A 24,427-nucleotide genomic window follows, 5' to 3' on the forward strand; every position below is an offset into this window, starting at 1 on the left:
AGGGCATGCCTGCACCCCATATTTAGCTGACCAGTATAATGTTCTCAGCATAATTTGGGGATTCGGAGTCCCCCATGGTGAGTCACCAGTGGCCCCTGGGGACTGTGGCTTTTGGATTGCTTCTTTGCTTGGGAAAGATTTAATTTCACATGTGCTTGAATCATTGCTTTTAGTTTTGCCTCCTCAGTGTTCCACCTTCTGGAATATCACTTAACTGGTGTTCCAGTCTGTCCTTCCATACCCACCTGCTGCTGCTGTGAACACGAACTGGTGGGCGACGCTATTTATCGTCTTCACCCCCGCTGAGTGAGGAACCTGATTCTGAGGTTGCAACAATCACCAAACAAGGAGAACATGAAAACAAGATGCAGCTTTTCCTCTCCAAAAATAGCAATAGAAGAAAGTGAATGAATCATCTCTCTTCCCCTGCCCTCAGGCTAAAGGGATCCTTGGGACAGATTTGTCAACAGCATCTGCAGACTTTCACCCTGCAAATATCACCACTGCTTTTTGCACGTAGTGTCACAAAGAGGATTCAAAGGGTTCACTGTCCTGCACAGAAGCAAGAAGATTGCTCCAAGGAGGGGCAAGAAGATCTCACCTTTCATTCTACACTTTCCCACTTGAGAAGCCCTTCAGTAGTACAAGGTCAGTGACTTACGTTTGCAGGCGTCTGGGGCAGAGAAGGGCCTCCTGAGGTCGCGGTAGAAGCCCAGCTTGCAGCGCTGGCAGTGCTGCCCCTCCGTGTTGTGCTGACAGTTGTCACAGACGCCGCCACTGCGATTGCCCGACGCCAGCCACGCATCCATGTCAAAATGACAAGTGTCGGCATGCCCATTACACTTGCACGCTGAGGTGAAGCCAAAGGGAACAGAAAGACTCATTAAGGCAGCGAAAGAATCTGATTTATAGAAAAGAGACACAAAACCAAACCACGTTTTGGAATGGGGACTTGACCTATGAACCTGTTATTCATTCGAATGCATGAAGTATCACTACATTTTCATCTACACTTCCCAACCTCTGGAGATAACATTTAAGAAAATGTATTTTCTTTGACTCTTTATTTCCAATACTGTTTTTTCAGTACAAGAACAGCCACAGCTGGTCAGGCCAGAACAGAGAGACCCACATTCACTGGTCCTGCTTCCCTCCCAGCTTTAGAAATCAGTACTGCCCTATACAACATCTGCCATGAGGGTGCTGTCAGGATGTTCCCTGCAGTTGATGGAGGAAAAAGGCAGGTGGGTGAGCAGTGTGTGAGAGAGGACAAGCATCCTCTTTACCCTGTCCTGGCTGTGGAGGAAGTCTGCATGCCACACGACTGAAATCAAGGGTCAAGTGAGATCTATGCCAATCCCTGCTCATCAAATGCTGCTGGTGTAAGTAGGAATTCACTGTCATTCTCTCAGAGATTGTCCATGCTGCAGTGAGCATGACCATAGCCCACATAGGCAGGCTGATGGTAGCTTACATATGGATAGCATTGTAGCCAGGGCAGGATGGCACTCAGCAGGCCTGCAAACCTTCCTGGGTGCTGCGGTTAGTCCTCAGCACCCTCCTGGCTAAACTGCTGCTCTTTCTAAAGCAGGTGGTCCCATGACCTCTGCATTCCCCTACTTCCAGCACTCATCCTCTCAGGCACTGTAGAACTGGTTTTCAAACCTCCAGAGCCCACATCCAGCAGCAGCAAGTCATACGTCCTGCAAACGTGTTTGTCAGTGGTGTCCATGGAGAGGACAAGTCTGGCCCCTTGTCACCTCCAAGGTGCCCTGGCAGGCTGCAGTCTGCCCACAACAGCAGACCTTATCCCCAGGAGATGCACTTGGGTCCCAGAGAAAGGAGAACCACCAGACATCCTGGTCTCGTGAGGATTTCCAAGTGAGGAGCTATGCGAACAGGCCTGTCCTTGCCACACAAACATGTGGTGGGTGCTGGGCAGGGACATGGCAGTGGCTTTTCACTCACTGGGCTGCTCGGAAAGAACCTCCCCACCACCTCAGAATGTGCTGCCTCTTGGACACACAGGAGAAAGGCAGGCATGGAGGAAGCATTTCACTGTGGCAGAGGATCTGGAGACACCGCTCCTGACTGGCACTTACACTGACACTCTCTGGGGGCTCCAGTCTTGCCGTCGGCAGCCTGCCAAGGCTGGTCGTTGTAGAGCGGGGCGCAGTGCTGGCAGTGGGACCCGGCAGTGTTGTGCTTGCACATGCATTTACCATGCACCTAGGAGGGGAAAGAGAGCAAAGATCACCCACAGCAAAGGCCAGAGTCTCCAGGGCACAAGCAGTGCCCACACACAGGAAATAGCATGCCAGCTACATGCTATTGCATTGACTAGAAGGAGGGATATAGCACGATGCCCAGTTCAGCCCAGGGCAAATATTCTGTAGTTACACTTACAATTACACTTACAATTAGGTTAATATGTGTAGATCTGCATGCATGTCATGGTATTGTATAATCATACCTTTTTTTTTGTTTGTTTGTTTTTTTTTAATATCTAAAAGGGTCTTCAGCAGTTTCCAGATGCAGCATGAATTTCAAGGAGAGATTAAAAAAATGCCAGGATTCAAAGCATCCTTGGGAAACACTGTAAAACCTTTTTCTCTCTCAAAAACATGAATACACCTTTGCACTACTGCAGGAATAGCGCCTACAACCTCAGCACCCAGCTCTGTGTGCCCAGCTATCTCCAGCACAAATAAGTATGAGAGAAAAGAAAATCAACCCCCTGAAACATAAATATCTACTCATCCTAGGCAGGATTTTTGCCCCACAAAGGAAGAATCAAGGATAGCACAAGGCCTGTGACTGACTATACTCGGACATGTTCATGACAGATAATTTAATAGCTAGACAGCCCAGTGGAAGGGGGTAATTAGAGATGAAAAGCCAGCACAGCACACTTGGTGCCAGCTGCCCTGTCAGTGGCTGGCATTACTCACCCTGTTGGCAAATGCAAAGAAAACAGGATGTAGCCAGAGGGCATGAGCAGCCCGGCAGTGCCTGGATGCAACAAGATCAAGCTCTGCAGCAGCATGGGTCTGCTGGCAAGACTGAAGGCCTTGCCCTTTTCCCATGAAGCATGGCAGGTAGCTACCTACTGTAGCTATTTTGATATGTGCCACTGCTTGCAGCTTTACTCTGCTCCACATTTTGCTTTTAAATACATGGTTCGGCTTTTCCTGCAGCTCATGATCAAGCTGGGGGCTTCAGTCTGTCCTGCCAGCGTGGCCCTCTGCTCATGGCACAAGCTGGCCATTAAATCAACAGAGCTGCACCAGCTACCAGCTGCTTTTGGCATCGAAATGAACACACAGGGTGGTTGAGGTGCCTGCTGATCCAGCCAGGAGCTGGGGCATGGCTTTAACTGCTACTGGAAAACACTGCCCTCCACACAGTTTAACTTGTGGTTTTACAAGTGTGCTGTTCCTAACTGCATGACTTACTGCAGAGGCTGCCACAAAAAGGTTCCTGTGAAAAGCTTGAACAGTAAACAAAACAGAAGAGGACCTTGAACATGTTATAAACAGCTCCTGCTTGTTACCTAGGTGCACACACACACCATACACACTCCTGGCCAATGATGACTTTTTGATTTATTCACTTGTAATGAATAGATTTCAGCTGCTATCTCGCAGGAGTCAAATGTAACGAGTACAGATAAAATTTCAAAACTGACCTGGAAAATCCTTCCAAGACTTTTAAGCAGAAACGAAAATAGCAAGATCTTTCAAAAACTTCTTGAATTCATTCCTGCCCTATTAAAATGTCAGATCATCAAAAAATGCAGAACAGCAACTGGGCTTTGTAAGCAATGTATAGGTACAGATGGAGTCAGAATGCACAAGCATCTAAGCTGAAGTGAAAATACTAAGATAACATTGTTTTCAGTGCTATCTAGCCTCATCACAGGTATTAGTTGGTCTCACTGCAGATACTACGTGGTCTTTCTGGCTTACGATATTGATATAAGCTTAAATGTGTGCTAATGTTTAAAAATAATGAAATGTAAATATAGAAAAGAAACAACAAATTTCCAGAGGGTATATTTAGTTCTCAAAGTGTGTAATGTGTTTTCATATTTGCATTTTTTGCTACTACCAACAAAATGTTCTTCAAACTCTCAGATATCTCTCTTTCCTACATTACCACTCATCAATAAATTTCCGTCTCTCATATTTTTTAGGCAAGGTCCACACACAAGCCAATGTTACAGAATCTCTTCACACACATTTAAAAGCATACATAGCTGCATGGAAACAGAAGATAACTAAAAGTGTACTGGTCATGTTCTGGTGGTTTTGATGGTGCCCTAACTTCTTCATGACAGTTTTGGTAGGAGTTTCTTGCAAGCCCTTTGGCCATTGAGTGGTTAGGGCTAGACATGTTGTATTAGCCTGAACCACATCTGTGGCCAGAGATATACTCCAGAAATCCTGCCTCACAGGACTGTCCCAGCTGTAAGGATAGACGAACCCACTAGACTCAGGACATACATGATCAGGAAGGGAAGGTGACCAGAAGGAGTCAGAGGGTGCCATGGTCAAAACCAGGGGCTCCTTTGGGGCTTTTGCAATCATGATGCCAAAGTGAGAAGAACATGGGAGAAGAATTGCAAACACAAATTTTCTCAGACACGGGAACACTTGAGATTACTGTGGGGATGTGTGCTCCCCCTTTCTGTAGCCTCACCCTCCAAATTCAGTTTGCTCCTTGCCAAAGCCACACAAGGAATCAGTGGGGACCCAATCAATCATCCAGAGGCTGCTCAGTATTAATAATCCAAAAACACATCCGAAACTCAGCAGCACCTCAGAAACCCTCAAAGAATTAAGCATCCCAAGACACCAGCAGAGAGCAAAGCAAAATGCTCCACCAAGAAGCATTCGTGGTTCCAAAGAGCAAGAGCTTGGACTGTCTGAAAGCCTAAGTACTGTATGTACTGTAGCCTAACACTACTGTCTGAAAGCCTAATACTGTATGTATAATAGAGCATGCTGCATTGCTGAAATAAGGAAGATGGGTGAAAATAAAAGAGAATAGGACGGTATCCCAAGAATCTGCTGTGCCATCATTAATTTGGCATGCAGAGCTAATAAGTAAACCACTGAATAGCTGTGCACCAATATATTAATATTAATCTGTCTGTGAACTCTAAGGAAAGAGGTTTTATGTAATTAAAAAACTGTTGCAGCAATGGAAGGCTTGGGGTCTCTCATGCTGTGGCAAGGAGAGCTGCAAGTTGAAGATGATGCAAATCAAGCCAGCTGGTGTTTATCTAGATAGACCCAGAGGCAGAGCATGGCATTACACTCCTGGTATTAATTGCTTGCAAAGGTGCCATGTGCCTGGGTGAAAGGAAACAAATGGTCTGGCTGAACAGCTTAAAAAACAACAGAATAGCATGATTCTGATGTCTGCATAAAGGCAAGCACAGGACCAGCACAGAGGCCCTATAGGCCTGGGCTCTCACACGACCCAGTAGGTGCTGCCCTGTCCTGGCCAGGAGAAACATGTTTCCCATTCTTATCATAAGGATGCTGCTCAGGGTTTATCACAACCAGCCTCCATCAGCTGCCCCCTCTCAAGGGCAGATCCCCCTGTGGATCCCAGATGCCCTCTGCTCACCTGGGCAGGGTCTAGCATGGCTGTTCAGTGGCCCAGCCTGCCACTTTTCAAACCTGAGTGCCCCTGCTCACTGCAGGGCTGGGGACTCGTAATCTCAGTGGGATTCATGCTTGGGCGAACACCTGCAGAGGCTTGGGATGCAATGGCCCGGTTGACCCCACTTCTGTCTCAGAAGCAGCTACCCAGACTCAAATCTTTGGGAATAAGCTTTGGATAAGGCAGCAGGTTTCCCAGCTCCAATGGCGCTGTGCCTCTACGGCATTGCTACTTAAATGGACTGAGGAAACTTTGCCTCTCCAAGGTCCCCTCAGGTCTCGTGGTGGCCCCAGTCCCTCTCAACCAGGCAGAGTGTGGGGTGCAGACCCAGTAACAAAGAAGCTAAACACCTAAAGGGGCAGTCAAACCGAGGGAGCAGAGAGAAACAGAGTCTTTAACCGCTTGCTTCTCAGTGTAACCATTTAGTTAGTACCTTCTTTTCCATATCCCTTTTTCACAGAAGTTTAATGAAAAGTCACACCTAGGTGATTCAAAACCTGGCCTCAGGCTGATGTATTTGTTCTCCTAGAATAGCTTTACAATGACTACCACCTAAACCAGTCCTGCTTTAAAATGTTTCTCCAACCCAGCTTCATCCCACTGAAGAAAATATCTTCTTTCTTTCACATAATTCCAGCATGACAGCAAACATTTTTATGCATTGGAAACAGCAAAAGAAGGTGGATACTAGCAAGCCCTTTCTTGCAGCTCATAGGCAGATATGTATTCTTTTTTAGTTATAAAGAAATACTATGAGAGCTAGAAATATGAGAAAGATAGGACAAGAAGGGGTAATACAAGGAAAAGTGGCAGCAGGTGAAAAACAGCCAACAACCTGTCTACACAGGGCAAAATTAATGTCTGTAAGAGCTGTAGGAGGGCCACTTACAAGACTGGTCTGCCATGCAAATACCACGTCATGCCACAGAGCAGATGGGAGACGGGGCTGAGAAACCAGCAAGCAGCTCTGCTGGGACAGAAGGTAGTCTGGGGAAATGACATACCTGGCCTTCAGGATTTCTCCAGCATCTCAGCACCTTTCTGAAGGCAGAATGTGACCCCTGTGCATCGACAGGGGAAAGAGGACATATTTTCTTCCCTTTTCCTTTACCTCAACTTATAGATAGTTGTAAGGCATACCCACTAGGATCATTATGGAGCATCACTAAGTACACAAACACAGTTCCCAGTATGTCTCACTCCTTTAAGCATTCACACGGCTCCTGACTCATTTAAGCAGCAAGGCCTTCTTATAACATTTTTCATTTTGTCATGGGGTCTTTATATCCCAGTTCACTTTCACACTGTTCCCCTTCTTAGCTTGACAGCCCTGTCACAATGTCAGTCATTAGAAGGCACAATGCAAACAGTGTTACAAAAGTTGCCTTCTGTAAGATAAACGAGCGACTGATTTCTCTATACAAAGACAGTTGCTAGGGCATGCTTCCTTCCAGGGTCTTTTGTTGCCAAATTATAACCTTCCAGTGCTTCCTTTCACATCGCAAATACGTAGTGCTTTTTCTTTAGTTGAATCCTATAAAATCCTTTTCCCCATATTTATCATGTTCCAAAATGTTGGACAGTGATAAAGAATGCTGCACTGGGGGAAAAATGCTTTCAGTCACCTGTTATGAATTGATTTTTATCGTAAGAACTCATCCACTATATGGAGTCCAACACAAATGCACACTAAAAGAAAATCGATGTCCCAAAGACCTGATAGCGTAAACAGTCTAAATAGCTGGGAGGGGCAACTGCTTTTAATAGAATTTCCTTTTTGGAACTGCTAAAACTATATTCTTTTCTCTCTCTCTCTCTCTTTTTTTTTTTTTTTTTTTTTTTTTTAACTTTCATGGAAAACAGGCATGATACTAGCCTGAGGGAAAATGGCAGCATTCACACTGAGTCTCAAACCACAGCTTTTAAACTGTGTTGTGCTCAAACTGCTGTGCCAGTTTTAGAACCAATGTCTACTGGTGACTGTCAGCACATGGGGAGGTATTCTTTTCCTAAAGCACTGGACTACCAAATTTATGCATGAGAAAATTCTCATATCCTATCTCGTTCTTGTGAAAGAATACAAAGCTTGTTGTCCAGGGTGTGGGGGCTGTGCAGTGGGGTTTTTAATTCCTTGTACAATAGGCTTCTGTCAGCGTTGCTCTGGAAGACCTTGAACATCTTTTGATGTCAGTAGCATGATAACAATTTATAACAGCCATTGGGTTGGCCACATGGGAAGCAGGGGGGAATATTCAGCCTGCCTAACTACACAGAAGCACTTTAGCTGAGTAACTTAGTCCACCCAGGATCCCAACCTTCATAACTACGGAAGAAGCCTGGAGAGATCAGCTGGCTATCTTGCAGGAATCTGCATTCAGGGAGGGCCAAGGAGTCTCTGAGTTGGATGAACTCCAGCTCTTACCTTGAGACAGAACTGCACAGCCCAGGTGAGGTATCTCTGGGTTTCCTTTCCCCACTTTGGAGTCCTAAATTGCAAGACCCTACTTATCTCCAGGCTTGCATGATGCTTGCCTCTCCTCTTGCATGCCACTTGCCACAGCTGCAAGCAGGCCGTGGGCATGCTTTAGCTGGGAAGAGGCCAAGCATAAAGTGCAATGGCTCCATGTGCCGAAGTACTAGCAAAGGATGAGAAGCTCCTCTGCCACAGATCAGAGATAAAAACAGTTTTCTCATGGCTACTGAAGATCAGGAGGGATTTCCTATATATGTGAATTCATTTGTTTGCTCATATTTATGGTTTGCCATGTAATGCAGCTCACAAAGTGATCAACTGCTTAGCATGGTATGGTAGGAGGTCTGTTTGTACATGCATATCTTTTCCTGGGTATGCATTGGGCTGTTGCTGATGAGATTTGAGCAGTCACCCTTTGAATAAATTTGGGAGAATCACGAAAGAGAGAAAGTGTATCTGTATCAACCTGACAGTTGTCTGTTGTACCCAGGTGTACAACAAGGGACAGTCAGGATCATACTACCCATGAGGAGCAGCTCTTGCCATCCTAGGCAGCCAGGTCTTCTCTGGGGAGCTCATGGAAATATACCTTCTGCTAGAGCAGAAGTTCCATCTCTATAGTCAGAATTCACCTAAAGGCTGACATGACATTTCTGACACTCAGACAAAACCAGGGTTTTCCTACACAAATTCCATTCTCTTTTTGGAGAAATAGTACGTGTGGGAATTGCCAGGAGGAGAGGAGCATCATAGAGAGTTTTGCAGCTAGACAGTGATGAGGACACAGAAACAAATCTCTTCTCAGACTCTGTTAAATTGAACTTTGACTCAGGTAGATTGCAGACGGAGGTTTCCCCACCCTAGAAAATGAAGCTAGAGCTGCTTCTGCCAGGGCAGAAGAAACCCCTCTGTTCATGAAGCCACCGTGTTTGCATTCCAACCCCATACCCTGAGGGTGTCCCAGGTAAGTATTATCTCATGGCCAAGTGGACTTGTAGCCTCACTTCAGCCACTCACAATATTTACCTTCAAAACTGTCACCTTATCAACACACAATTTGCCGAGATTGCAAGAAAAAAATACACAAGGAGGAATCCTGTGGCAGCAAGCTGGGCCCATGTCCCAAGCTGACCATCCTGGCCCCTTGGGTCAGGATCCTGCATCAAACCTGCCAAAGCAGCAGCCCCCAGCATTCTCACATCCTCATGCTCTTTGGTCAGATCATCTCTGGGTAAGGTGGCTGAAATGCTTCTGGTCACTTTGTGAGATTTGGCTGAGACCTGGCAGCTGTGCCCAGTGCTGCTGGGATACCCTGGCTTAATGCCCAGAGCAGCCCAAGAGAAAAATAAATATATCACATCTGGACCTTCTGCTGGCCAAGCAGGGATTGAAACTAAGGCTGCAGTTAGGATTTTGCCTGCAGGCTGAAAAGAAGTGGGGAGTTAAGAAAACTTGCATATAGATTTTTTGGAAAAGTTGTTTGGTTTTTTATTAAATTATCTTAAACATGCTTAAATTTTTATGTTAACTCTCTAACTTAGAGCATATTCTTCAGGAGTCTTCAGGCTCTTGTCCACACAAGCATAAAAACAGAGCCAGATTATACAACCACACTGTGAAATGATGTTGTGCTTCCCTGCTTTTGTTGTCCTCCATTTTACATGATGGTTCTGATAAAAGCCTTGGTAGACAGAGTTACCATAAAGATCATACAGAAGTCTTCGTCTCCTTCTTGAATGACTGGTCATAATTCTTCAGAATTATATTTTCTGTGAGTTTTTCAGCTGAAATGTATAAAAATGCTCCCTCTCTGAAATCCTACTCTCTTTTCAGAAGTTTTCTGACTTCCACCACCTAAACAGCCATAGACATTGCAATCTTTCCTGTCCCTTTTCTGTTCATTCACGTGTGTGATGAATTTTTCCTATTATCTTGGAAATAATTCTCTCTTCCAATCTTGACATAACGCACTGTCAAGCCTCAGGCTGGGTTGCACAAGGCAGGTGCCATGCAGTCCCCAAACAGCAGTAGCCTCATGCTACAGGAGCCTGGCACAGATTAGGCTCAGCCAAAACTGCCCCAGCTCTATAATGGAAAAAGTGGTATTGGGAGAGGAAAGCTCTTAACATGCCTTGACCCTCCCTGCAAACTATGGGGCTATGTCACCCCTACACTGGCACATCCCTCATGGGACACGCAGGATGAGGTGTAAGTAAAACACTGTATGACACAGCAAAATGAGTCAGCCTCTCTGTAGAAACGTCACCTTTGGGACTCTTGCCACATAAACATTTATAACTGGAGTTGAATTTCCCCCTCAGGGCCAGTGCAGGGGTTTGTTGCTATTTCTCGCTCTGTTTTCAGTGTGATTTTGGCACTTGCTTCCTTCCCACAGCACTGTCTGTTACCTGCACACTATGGTTGCCATAGGTGGTAGCTGTACAGGAAGCCTCTCTGGCTGCAGGCTCTGTTACAACTCTCAGTGGTGCTCCAGGCCACGCTCTCATGCAATTGTATCCCGCTAAAATAATCCTGAGCAAACAGTTCCTTTCAAACACTTTCACTCAGGGGACATCTGCAGAAAGCAGAGCAGTGCTACTTGAAACAGTCTTATAAATCACAGCACTGCATGCTTTCAAACTGCTATATTTTCAAGATGTTGCAAGGCCAGCTCTATTAGAAGGGAAACATCCTGTCTGCTTCACGTCTGAGGCTGTAATTTAAGTGAAATGAGAGCTCCTCGAAGAGCTGGACTCTTTACCTTAACTCGCTGCCTTCTTTTTCTTTTTCTGATCTTTCTCTTTCTAACATTATTCAGCACAGTAAGTTTGGCTACTCTGCTTTCCCTACTGCTCCTTCACCAGCAAAGCCAGAGCTTTCAGAGCCAGCCTTGATGAGCAGAAAGAATAAGATGTGCTGTGGGCAAGTGTCCCTGGACTGGACCAGCAGGGTGCAGGCATACCATGCCACAGACATCCAATGTGTTAGTCACTGTTGTGCCCATCACCTGCCCTATGGATTCGTAGCTCTTGCTTCCCTGGAGTTTAGGTCTTGGTGGGTCCTTAGGAATTTGAGCTCAGTGGCAGTCCCCTTGAAACCAGAGCAGAGGGTTTTTATCCAGAGAAAGGTATTGCAAAGTGCAATAGAAAGCCCATGAGTAACAGTCAAAAACCATCTCTATCCCTTTGGTTTAAGACCCAACCCAATATCCTTGGATCCTCCAGAAGCAATGAGAGTCACATGATCCCTTGTATCTTCAGAGAAGCTCTTCTCCTTCTTTGTTACCAAAATGCTCTGCATTTTTTATCCTCTACATATTGTGTTATTGCAAGTTAGCATTTGGAGAAAGATGGGTGGCAGCAATTTAATTATTTTTAAAGACTTACCTGAAATAAATAAATTACTGTGGAGCACTTATAAAGGATGAGAGTCCCACACCAAGACATAAAGGAAGTTCAGCACTTGAGCCCCATATGGAGACCACCTCCTTTATAAAGACCATTTCTGCTCACTGTTTTTGGAATCCAGGGCATCCCACGTCAAATATGGCATACTTGGACCTACACCATACTCGATACTGTATATGCTCTTCACCGTTTTTAAAATTCTGCTTTCCTACAGTGCATGTACATACCACATGGAAAACTCCGGCCGCCTTGACGGGCTTGAACCCAGCGACAGGGACGCAGTGGTCAGCATGGCCATTGCAGAAGCAGCTGCCCTTGACGATGAAGTCGTAGACGGCGTAGTGCAGGGAGGGCGGGGGCCGTGGGGCCGGGAGGCAGGGGCAGCCCTGCCGCTCCAGCAGCCGCACCCGCAGGTTGGTGATCTTCAGCAGGGCCTGCGCCTCCGCGCTGTACGGGTTCTCCGCGGCGTAAGGCGGAGACAGCGCTCGGAAGATCACCTGGGCGGAGAAACACAGCAGGTGAAGCAGAAGGAGGGTGTCAGCTAGCCCCAGGGTGGGCTGTGGGGTGGAACGGCAATGACAGCACCCTCTGGGGGCATGCACCAGGCTCTCGTGATGCTCTTCCCCATCTGCAAGGGGTGGGAGCAGCAAATCCCCCTCCAAATCAGTGCACACGGGGTGACCCGCCATGATCCTTTACATTCCTCTCCACAAAAAGTAAGGACCTTATGGGCGTCAAGTGACTTTTTGCCATTAAGTCAAATCAGAGGTGGGTGGCCCTGCTATGTGCTGTGGCCCAGCACAGGGACCAGCACTCTGCCGGGTGATGCACATGTGGGGGACTCTTCATTAACATTCCTTGTCACAGAATGGGCATATTTTTAAACAAATATAGCTCATAATTCCAAATATTTGGTTCCTATCAGTCGCAGGCTGCTTCCTAGTGGAAAAGTAATTAGGTGTGGCAATTAGTGACAGCAAGCTGATAATCAAGAATACCAAGATAAGAAAGAAAAGAAAGAGGGGGACTTCCAAAGTTTAAACAAATACTTACCATTCATTCTTTATTTTAACTTCAGTCTGATTGAATAGGTAAATATTGGCTCAAGCTGAATATTGAGAGCACTAGATAAAAATAACCAATTTTCTTGAAAAAGCTTATTTTAAAGTTTTTGGTCTAACTTTCTTTTGTCTACAATGAGAAATAAGAAACAGTATATACTTTATATGGCTACCACTGACATAAAACAACTACGATATGTATTAGTTACTGGTACATTCAATTTACAGTGACACTTGCCAAATAGTTAAGTCGTTTTTCACTGAACAGTCACCAACGGCTTGATAAACTACAATAATTGTAGACGACATTTGATCAAATCACTTTAGTGCTTGAAGGTGTGATGCAGCCTAACGACTCAATGCACTACTCCCAGCAGTGACTTAAAACCTCCTCAAACTACAGTGCTGCCCCACTGAAACCACCCATGCCACCCAAAACGCTGGCCAGCCTCTTGCAGGCAGCAAGGAGGTGACCATTGTTTCTTGCCCTGTGAGAGGCAGGGCACCAACTTGCTGCTGTCACTATCAGGGATCACAGCCTCCTACCCGTAAATCCACTCCTTCCAAAGAAAGAGGCTGATACGCTTCAGCTGATGAAGGCTTCCCTTTTATTTGACCAGGATCCACAGATCCTGGAAATAATGACCACAGTGCTGCCAGCTGGCCTGCCCACAGGCTTTGCCTACCAGCTGCTGCTTCCATCAGCCCCACCACTGCTGGCACTGCTCCTGGCTGGGACCTGGCTTTTCTCCAGAGCTGCCAGAATCCAGCCAGAGGAAGCTTTGTGTCGGCTTGGAAGGAGACACAGCCCTTGTTTTGAAGCTGAATGGCGGCAGCATGCTTTTGCGCCCCGCCAGCCTGCCAAGCACAGTGGCCACCAGCACGCTGGTGACAGCAGAGCTCTGCTGTGCCGGGGCTGGGCTCGGCCACGCCAGGGCTGGGCGTTGCATACTGGCAGACACACCATGACTGCAATTCTGCACTACTCTCCTGCAAACACTCCCTCCCAGAGGTATCTGAACGTCTTCTGCCAGAAAGACACAGATAAGAGAGAACTTTAACTAGGAAAGGTGGTCAGAGGACAGGGCTGGTGAGCATGTTCCTTGTGCAAAAGCGTTGAATTCGGTGAGGGAGTATTAATAAACATTAACACATTTCAAAAGAGGTCTTTCCCCCCCTTCTCTTTCAGGGATATACAGAGCTTTTTGTTCTTCTCTAAAATAAAAATATAAACCAGATATCAACAAAACCCAATTGAACCCCAGCTATCAAGTCCTGCACCTCTACCCAAGGCTTGCTATTTACCCAAGTTTAGATCAATGCTATTCTGATCACATTTACTGACTAGTGGTTTTGTGAACACAAGATGCTTTCATATATGGAAAGAAAATTCTTTGGAAAAAATCCGAACTGGAGACATTGATTTTTTTTGAATGGAGTTGATAGAAAATGCTGGGTCAAAAATTTTTGTTAAAAACTAGCATTTTGGGTTTCTTGATATTACATAAATTGCATCTCAGAGAATTCTTTCTTTGTCCTAATTCAGATGAGAGCAGGAAAGAAACTATATAAATGGGAACAATTTATGCTAGATGGAGGTGGAGACTTTCCTCTTATGTTTTCAGTTTCCCATGTTTATCTATCCCTGTTTAATGCATGTGACTGATGTTTGTGGTTCTAGTAAAGACAACAGCAGCAAGGAAATCAATAACCCCGAGTGCCTCTGCACTGACAGAATTAAATCTTGTCTGTGTGGAATTCAGGGGGAGTTATGCTGCTGATTTCAATGGAGCCAGTATTCCTGCTCAGACCCTAAAATGCTACAAACATTTCTTTTTATGGCTACTTGAAAACAGTGATGCTAAACATGAGCTCTATCTGTAATTCCCAGGGGCTGCAGGCTCTCAGCTGCTCCCCCCTGGCTGTCATGTATTGCTCTGGCTGTGCCCAGCAGCTCTGGCCTGGGGATCTACACTGTGCCCTGCAGCCATGTAACAGTGAGCCTGGTCTCAGTGCTGCCAGGACAGTAGACATCCCCATCCCTCCATCCCAGACCCCAACAGCCCTGCTTTAACAAAATACTAACTGGTCATTATAATATGAAGGGTATCATACAAATTGCAATCTTCTGCTCTGACACAGCAGATTCAGCTGGGATTCTGCAAGCCCTCAGACACTGCATAATAAGGATAAGGATGTGTTTACCAGCAAGATTTCCCTGTTCAGTTGTTAACATCACTAATTTATCCCAGCTGGTCTCAGGAGTCTGCACATCACTGGTCTCACACAGCCGTCATGGGTTTGCACCCCTGTGCTTTCCAGCAGCCCAACCACACATACACACATATGCACTGCCAGATTTCCTGCTTTTACCTCTTCTTTGGCTTTTCCATGCAATTGTCCCACCAGTATGATGGGCACAGGGCTTCAGCATCCTCTCTACTAACGAACCATGGTTTGCACAGCAGACCTAACCGGGTTCCGGGTTTTCACACCTCTGGTTCTGGTGGCAACTCCCAGCTACTGCAGTCAGAGGTCTCCTCAACCAAAATATTGTATAGTTTTAGCTGTGTAGGGAAAGGGTGTAGCAAAAATTGGAAAAGAACACTTTGTCAACATGTGTGTGCATCTGATGATGTGGGTTTACAAGCCCATTATCTCCCTGGTGCCACTGTCCAGCCAGAACTCTGTTGCACAGTGGTCCCCAGCCACTCTGTGGGAGCAAGCCTCACCAGTAATTATCCCAGGGTCACCAGACTTCTTCTTTCCCACTCAAGTCTGTCTCTGTATATGAGGCCTTCTAACAAAACATCAAACCCCAGCACCATAGTGTTAGGCAGATGATGTGACTTATGCAGTAATCAGCCCTACTGACTACATACATACATATGTATGACATACATACATATGTCATACATATGTATGTATGACAGCAAAGTGTGGGAGGCCCTGATCTTCACATCAGCAGTTCTGAAATGTATGCACTAATTAAAATATTACATTTTGTAAAACAAGTCAGAAGTAATACATTGAAGCACTCCTGCATTTCTGTGTTTTACATCTATATTATATCATTATATCCTACCAGAAAGATGTTTTCATTCCCACTGTTGCTAGCTCACAAAAAATCTTACAACATTTGGGATTTTTCTTATATACAGTCCCAGCAACTGAATCTTTAAAGCTTCCATTTAAAATTAAGTATCCAGCAATAACTCATGTCACAAACCAGGAGGCAAACAGAACCGCTAAGAAACATAATATCTAGTCCTTGGGTTAATGTTCCTTCTGTTGACATGTGGAATGATGCTGTTGATCCCATGTGCTATAAGAGCAACCTTTGCATGAAACAACATCAATTGAGGAGTGGTTTAAAAGTTGTGAAGAGATTTTTTTTTGCCATGGTGGTTGGTGGTCTCTCTACACAGCCAAATAGGAGCTGTAGCCTGCCGTCTCTGAGTGAGGAATGTCACTGCTGTGCCTCAAGAGGGTGGGGTTCACCTGACCCTCTTAGTGTGATGCATGTTGGTGGCAGGAGGGAGCCCACTCCACTCCCAGGGGAAGCCAAATCCACTCTAAGGGAGCAGGAGTGGATAAGCTGTCCTACAGTACCTTGCATGTGCCATGGAGTAAAAATACTCTGCCCTTCAGCCAGACCACTGATCACATCTTTACATAGACAGCCTCTAATAAATTTCCACAGGGTGTGGATTTCCTTATGGGTTGTCATGAGCAACTCTTGCTCTGTTGATTATTTCACAAGTTCTAGTGGCAGAAGAAGCCTGAACTCCTCACCATTAAGCAGGTGCAGTAATGTAGCCCTGTATATAAATAAAGCAGCAGCCATGGATGTGGTGCACTCACTTGCACCACAATGACCTTGATATATAAATACATAAAGTCCCTTTGCAAGAAGTACCCTAATATGTTTACATGTGAGAGGCAATGAAAGGACATCTTTCTATATGTCTCCTCAGTGGGCAAGAAAATGCTAATGAATGATTCTCTGACAGTAAAAAACAAGGCTGTGAAATCAAAGTTGCCTGAGGAAGTCAACAAAACCAATTAAAGACTTGCCAGGAGCAAAGGTTTCTCAAATAGTCACTGGCCCATCTCCACTGAATGCAGCTGCAAGGGCCTGGACCTTTGTCAAGATGCAAATGCCCAGAGCAATGGAGTGTGACCCTTTGGGATACAAATGCCTGTGACATTGAAGAGACATGGTGATCCACAAAAAGTTTCTTCGTCACAGACCTTCAGAAACAGGCACAATTACAGAGGCTTTGCACAGGATCTTGCAGCTGCTGTGCATGTGCCCCTTCCCTGGGTCCCTGTGCCTGGCCAGAGCTGCCACGCTCCAACCTCCAACTGGGAGCCTGGCCTCAGCCAGGAAGGCAGCAGGAGATGAAACGGCAACATCCATAAATTACAAACAGAGAGAACAAATGGATAGAAGACTCAAGAATCATACACACATGGGAACAAGCCAACAAACAGGAATACGGCAGAAATAAAAGCAATAAACATTTACTAAAAACATAACCACATTTTTACTTGGTTGTAAATGAAAACCGGGGTGGTAACACTGCATGAAGTGAGGTGTAGTTACTTTCCCAAAGAGACTGATGAACTCTACCCTGTATTGTCTGACCTGGATGCGTGAAAATGTATCTAAAAGTACTCTACAATAATGACATATCCATATTAGTGATTCTTGCAATTAGCTCAGGGGCATTTGATAAATTCAGCAGTGATTTATTTGATTTTTGCTGGTAGATTTATCCCTTTCAATGCATTTTACAGGAACAATGAAAAAACAGTATGAATAAAAAGAATGTAAAGTTTGTTGTCTTATCCAGATAGACAGCAAAAGCAATGAGGAATGCGCACCACTTTACAAAAGTGTGTATGATGTCTAAGTAAGTGTTTAACAGAAAAGTTTAAGTTTGCATTAGGAGTCTGCAGTGACTCCTGGTATGTAGGCACTAAATAAATGCGCTTAATTGGCCTGTATTCTAGGGCTCTGTGGAACCTCCACATCACTGGAAGTGATCTGATTTATTTAGTGCCTGGACAAGGCTCTGAAAATGTAGGCAGTAAATGCAGTGGTGGAGCTCTGCCAGCACATCCAGAACATCAGCCCTTTGCCTCCTGAGTAATTTCCCTCAAGCACAACAAGCAGCTGAGGTTAGGCACAACTTGCCCGGTGCTGGGACTGAAGTGAAAGTGAGCCCTTGTCTCTGACATCCTGGTCCTGGGATTCCCAGCTGTGCCCAGCATTGCCTCACATCTGCTTGTGCTCACAGACCTTGGCTGTCACTTCCAACAATGGCACAAGCTGAAATAGTCCATGCTATATCTGCTGCATGGTACACTTCTGCCTTTCCCCAGCCATTGCCTGCCTGCACCTTGTCCCCCTGCTCCTCCCTTCACAGCCAGCCCAGCCTGTCCAACAGCTCAGGAACTCTCCTGTAGGCACTACCCAAAGGTGGCAACTCCTTTCAGCCTTGGCTGGTGTTGTTCAGAGAAGCTTAGTAGGGAAATTTTATTGTGGCAATTGAGTTTTCCTGCTCAATAGATGTTAAAGTTATAAGTAGTCAATTCTCTTGGTAAATATTACGGAAAGCCACCAGGGAGCAATAAGACTGGTTTGTAGAAATATGTAATGGAAAATATTAATAAGGATGCAATATGTGTGCCAACTGTCAACCTGCCACAGCGTCAGCTTTCAGCTTCCAGCTTCCACCCAGGAAATGTACTAGGAGCAATAAGCTCATCATCACCACAGAAGCCTGACTGATGGAGCTGGATGTAAATTTAACTGCAGAAATGCAATGCCAGTCAGGTGCTCCCCTTTCAAAGAGAGTGTTCTCACACCTCTTTTCCATCCCCCTGCTAAATCACCTTCAGTGCTGCAGAGGAACCTTGGAGCTAAGACTGTTCTGTGCTTGTCCCCTTGTGCCTTCCCAGGAAAGAGTAATTAATTTTCTCACACCACACCACGGGCAGGGAAGACTGAGGTGAGACTGTCTTATTGTCACTATGAGGATGTCTTGACTTTCAAGATCTGCTTTGTCAAGCAGCAAGACTCAAGCTGCAGCAATTAATCTAATTTGGTACCTTTGGGGAACACGGACCGTCCTGCTTGCCCTGACACCTTTGGGGATCTTTTTTCTTTTTACAGTGTGAAGCCTCAGACGCAGGAGCTGCCTGGTTTAACAGGGCTCTCTCAGCAGGAGCAGCTCAGGCACACCTACTGTCAAATGCACGGTCTAAACACCAGACCTAGTGCTGGCAGCAGCCAGCAGATTCCCTGCCCTCATACGCCTTCTGAGAGAGAAGTACACATACTCTGCAGGCAGCTTCTTTTGTCTCTCACTTTCAGTATCGAGGGTGCAACTCCATGTTAGCATTTACCCTCCTGGTCAGTATTTTAGTTTCTGGGATTTTCTGCATCAGTCTGGTGTAAATCTGCCAGGCTCTCCTTGGCTTTTCCTGGAGGGAAGAGCTGTGTCTACAGAGGAATATTTTGCTTGCAAAGTTAGTTCCCTACAAAAATAGGCCCTGTGCCATTGCGCTGCATGTGTATCCATGTCCCTGCCCAGCAGTCCACTCTAAAAACCTCTGAAACCACTGTCTAACTTCAACCACCTTTTGGAGATACAACTTAAAGGTGTTAGGCTCCTGAAAGTTTTAAGAAAACAAACTCATTGCTTCACAAAATAAAGCCTGTTCAACTACTACCCCCCATGAAGAAGGCTGATAGAGCCACAATGCTGGTATCTTCTAGTGACAAAATAGACTTATTTCATATATTACCACAGCAAGCAACAAGATTTTAGGAGAGAAACCAATGTGCATCTCTGTTCTATGTTCATTGCAATGACTCTAGGCTAAAAAAAAGACAAATCTGCTTTTGGCAGATGCTACATATAAATCACATGGTATGGAAAGTTCATCAGCCTAAGCTGGGCAGGTATTACCCACCAGATCCTCTGAAACACTTCTTTATTTTTCTGCCTGTCAGACCAAGTGGACTGCAGGGAAGAAGAGCCTCTTTTTCTTGTGGCGAGCTCTGACTGCCCCCATGGTGCACATTTCAGCATCACCTGAATGAGGTGAAACAGCAATAGAAATTGGAAAACCTGCCTTGCCACTGCCGAGCGGAGACCATCAGAGACAGTAAGATCACACTGGAATCTTGCAGGCCACAGTGTTTGGCATTTGATCAACATCCCCAAGCAACCATGACAGAAACCCACTGTGTACCACCAGCAGCAGTCCCTGAGCTCATTGAGATGCTGCAGAAATGGCACTCCTGCAGCAGCCTTAACAGGGCACCATCATATAATTTGACATAAGACAGCATTTAGCCCATGCCTCCAGCCCTGCTGCAGTGTTTTCAGGACATAAATCAAGGCAGATAATCCCTTGCCTCACCATTCAAAAGTTATGCAATCTTACAAAGACTCCAGGAGGAAAATCCAACTATTTCAAAAAATCAGCCCTCGCAAATTAATTTATACCAAGGTAACTTTTATCTTTTGGGAAACTCAAAGCATTCTTCTGCCACTCTCAAAAGTGAGGAGCTGTACAGGAAGAGCTCCAATTTGCATGCAGCAGCTGACCAGTGAGGGGCTGGAAGAGGTGCAAGGATAGCTAGGGAAGAACCTTGGGATTTCTCCAGGATCCTTGAAATCTCTGGAAATCATCAGCCAGATAAGAGCCATCTTCTCAGCTTTTCTTCAACATTCAACTACACAATTTCATTAGATGAAAATGAAACACTGTTAGGTCATTCCTGTCTTCATGCAGTCAATGATCATAAAAGTAATGTTCTTATCAGAAAAATCTCACTACAGCTCAAACCTCTTAGATTTCTTCATCTCCGGTTAATACTGCTTCTTCAATAATTGATAATTTATTCCACAATGGCGTCATTTTGCTTAACCACTACTTTTGCTCATCAAACAGAGAGAAACACTCAGTTTCTTGGCTCACAAAACCCTCCAGATGCATGATATCATTGGCTGTGAACTATCAAGGAAAACAATTACTGCCTTTTTCTCATCTTTAGAATCACGGTTTCCAAGGCTGTGCTAGCCCAGTCAGGAAACTGAACCAGCACACCTCAGCTGATTATATGAAGTCCTTTGACCCATCAACAAGTAAGATGATATTTAAGTACTCTTCCTTCCAGAAATTCCCCTCCTTTCCCTATCACCATAAAAAATTTATATTCTCAGCCTTGGCCTGCTGGCAGTACCTGCTATGCATATGGAAGACCCCAAAAAAACCTGGAGCTACCTCCAAAGAGCCAAACAAAGAACTAGACTTGCTTCTTCATGGGCAGGGCTGTAAGAAAAGCTGGCTCACTCCCCAGGGCTGTAGAATAACCTCTTTAACAGCTTCTGAGCACAACACACCACTGCAAAAGCCTGAAAGGCAGCAGGTCAGTGTTTCAGTAACTGTAGTGGTACTAAGGATCAAGGGGATTTCTTTCAGCCTAAGAGTAACACAATTCCATGAATATTTTTCAATTGCTCTTGTTTATAATGAAAAGGCTTCGTGTCTATTGGACTGTCTGCTTGAACTACCCAGCTACCATGAGCTACACTTAATTCTAGGAAAAAGAACACCTGTCGGATTTATATGTAACTACACGTGGTCAAAAAGGTCACAAGAAATAGCACTCCTCTTTCAACCCATAGCTATAGATTTTGATTACTGGAATGAGGGATGCTGCAGAGAGACTGGTGGTAAAAGACTCATAGCATATGCATCTAGTAAACTGGGTTCTGGACATTAATTTCTTTTCTCCCTGTGAAATGTTGCCCATGGACAGTTTGAGAACTTCACCACTTGTGTAGGATTTTGAATGTTGTTAGACTGGGTATCTCACACCAATACCCACTGTTGCATGGCAATTAATCTCAGACGAGCTTTTGATCCAAAACTTCTGAGACATGCCAATACACTGTTTTAGGTTACATGCTTCCCATGTAACCAGTTGTATCCAGGAATCCCAAAGAGAAACATGGCAGCCCTGCTTTCCAGCCAGAGAACTGGGAGCTGAATAAGTGAGCTAGCCTTCTCTTCATGCCAAAAATGAACTGTGAAATGAAGCAGTGGGGTGCAGTCCCTGAAGAGAGGCTCCGGAGGCACTGTTAAAATCCCATGGCACTTTTCTCAAGGGAAGCAATAGTCCCGCTAACAAGGCCAGATGCCAATTTAGAGAATTAAACTCTGCCTATCCAAACTCCTCTTGTTTCATGTGGGTACAGTGCTCTTCACGTCCGACATAAGAAGTTTGGAAAGGGTCTCCTGGAGCCCTGGGACCCATTTGCTCCTGCTCTTGGCAGCCTACAATATTCCCCCTTTCACAGACTGGTCAAGTTCCCTCCAAAGAATAATTTGTTTTAGCTGTAATTGGAGGTCGATCCAGAAGCAGTTGTTATAAACTTGCTGTTCCAAACAGGGGACTGCCGATGTGCACTGTTAAACACTGGCTATGCTCCATCCCAGAGGCGGCTGCATTTCAAGAACTGGCCAAGCAAAGGGCCAACCCCCAAGTGCCAACAGCACTGGGAAATCCAGGAAGGAGACAATCCTATGGGCAAGTTGCAATGGGCAAAATCATGCAGAGGGTCATGGGGCAGGTTGGTCTTCACATGCTCTTGTCCTTCTGAGATGCTGAGCATTGAGAAGCCCTCATAAGGGGACATGTGACTCCTCTAGGATGGCCTGTGGGAGAGGGGGAGGGATTTGTCACAACCTGGCCCACAGATCTGGCAGTATCATGCCTGGTACTCCACACAGAGAAGACTTAAAAGGAAGGTGCTGGCTGCCTTGCCATCCCTGCTGTGACCGAACTCTATAGTATCTTTCATGGTAAAATTTGTCAGAGACTGAAGGTTCACCTCCACATGTGCCCAGAATGGCCCTTGTCTCTTGTTTTCCCAGGCACAGGTGAAAACTAAGCTAAAGTTTCCCCTTTCCCCCTGATTAGCTTTTTGTTGCCCCATTATTTAAAGGGCAAGTCTCCTCTCCTCCACTGTTGGAAACTTGCACGGCCTTGGAAACTTCCCATAGTGCTTGGGAAGATGGGCTTCCCTGCAGGAAGGAAAGCTTGAGGACCAAACCAAGGGATGCACTTCACCACAGCCATCAGCAAGGTGGCTGGTGTGAGATGGTGTTCTGCTGGTGTGCTGCTACTGCCAGCTGCCACAGCCTGGGATTTCTAGGCTCCTATATAATTTCATTGACCCCAGTCTAGCCTCATTTCCATCATTTCATTACCTATTCCCCTAGAAATCATTATTCTTGAGCTTATGAAACAATGGTCCTCATGTCTTCCTAGATCTAGTGATATAATGCAAAGAGCTGGACAGGGTTTGCCCATCATCCCAACCACCCCTAGCTGAACAGACTCTCCTTTGCACATGGCACTTCTCAACAGAGCCCAACAATTTGTGTTTTTCCAAAAATAAGATGATCAGGAAGCTGCTGTTAAAGAGGTCGTTTTCCTACAAAGTGCACTTCTACAAAGTGTAGAGATGGGACTTGAAAACATACTTCCCTATGTATGTCCTCTCACATCCTGAGCACTGCTGAACGCCTGCCAAGATCCCTCTTTCCTTCTCATCAGTTTGGGACTTTGTTTTCTCTGTGCAGATGTCAGTAGTACAGGACAATTAAAAAAGATGTTTGCAACTCTCTACTAGGTTGACATCCCAGGCTGTTTTGAGGTTATTCTCACATATTTGCCCAGATTCTTTGTGAAGTCCTGCAAGTGACTGAACTGAAAACTGTTACCCACAAGATCCTTGAAGGACTTCAGCACAACTAAAATGTAGCTTTGGTTAAAGACAACAACGATAAGCTTGAAACCCAAGCTTATTCAGGCATAAAATATATTAAAAAAAAACCCCAACCAGAAGTTTCTACAACCCAAAATCAGCACTCAAAAATAAAAGTTACTGACTGTCTTTAACTCCTGTTTGTTTCAGCAGCGAGTGTTACAACCACTCACTGTCTGTCATGGTCAGACTTCTGAGTAGAAATACACAATTTACTTCTGCTCTACACACCTAATTTCAGGTAAAACCAGTAGGACTGGTGTCCAAATCCTCACGGAAGAGAAGCAGGCTGCGTGCAGTAACAGAGAAAGGCAAAACATATGAAGGTTTTTCTGCTACAGAAGGCACAAGATCAATAAAATGCTCAGTAAGACACACATCCCACAGCAAAACAGTGGTAATGTGATGTTTCAAAAGTTAAAAGCATGTTAGAATTTGTTGCTGGAATACAGTCAATCTGCAAATATGCCTCTTCTATAAATAGCAAACAGCAACAATAGCTGAGGTCTCCAAGAGATTTATTAGCAGTATTCTGAATCGATGAACACTAAAATAAGTTACTAATTTACTAAAATCTTGTCAAGGAGACTCTGCTTCAGTAAGCCCTTTTATCCTGGAGCTTGTCTAAATGGGGACACTCAGGCGAGCTAATCTGAATTGACCACAGATGGGAATGTAAAGTGAATGAGATAATTGCATTGCAGAGTGGACAGTCACTCTCACTCACAGTTAAAGAATTAACATCTGCTAAGGGCCCCTTGTGGATGAGCCTCCAATAATGATCCCTAGCCAAGGACAATTTTAAGATTAGTGTGTTGAAAAGGAAATATTAATATGATCTGAACTAAGGGAGGGAAGATAGCTTTTTATGCATATTAGTAAAATTAGTATTCCTGTCTCAGCATGAAGCTGAAAGAGTTTATTTCTGCATCTTGTTTACTTAGATCAGATTAT

The 24,427-nt window shown here is 45.1% G+C and overlaps 1 protein-coding gene across 1 annotated transcript in view; it reads right to left on the bottom strand.

The window, feature by feature from the left end:
* Positions 1–24,427, bottom strand: part of NTN4 (netrin 4) — a 48,017-nt gene that overhangs the window by 14,937 nt on the left and 8,653 nt on the right. Inside the window, exons 3-5 of the mRNA XM_066319302.1 lie at positions 11,781–12,050; positions 2,103–2,229; positions 662–850 (exon numbers count right to left, since the gene is read on the bottom strand). Coding sequence (XP_066175399.1) covers positions 662–850; positions 2,103–2,229; positions 11,781–12,050 — 586 coding nt within the window. The remainder of the gene's footprint in view (positions 1–661; positions 851–2,102; positions 2,230–11,780; positions 12,051–24,427) is intronic.

Source organism: Sylvia atricapilla, chromosome 5, assembly GCF_009819655.1.
Source record: "Sylvia atricapilla isolate bSylAtr1 chromosome 5, bSylAtr1.pri, whole genome shotgun sequence".
NCBI classification, from domain to species: Eukaryota; Metazoa; Chordata; class Aves; order Passeriformes; family Sylviidae; genus Sylvia; species Sylvia atricapilla.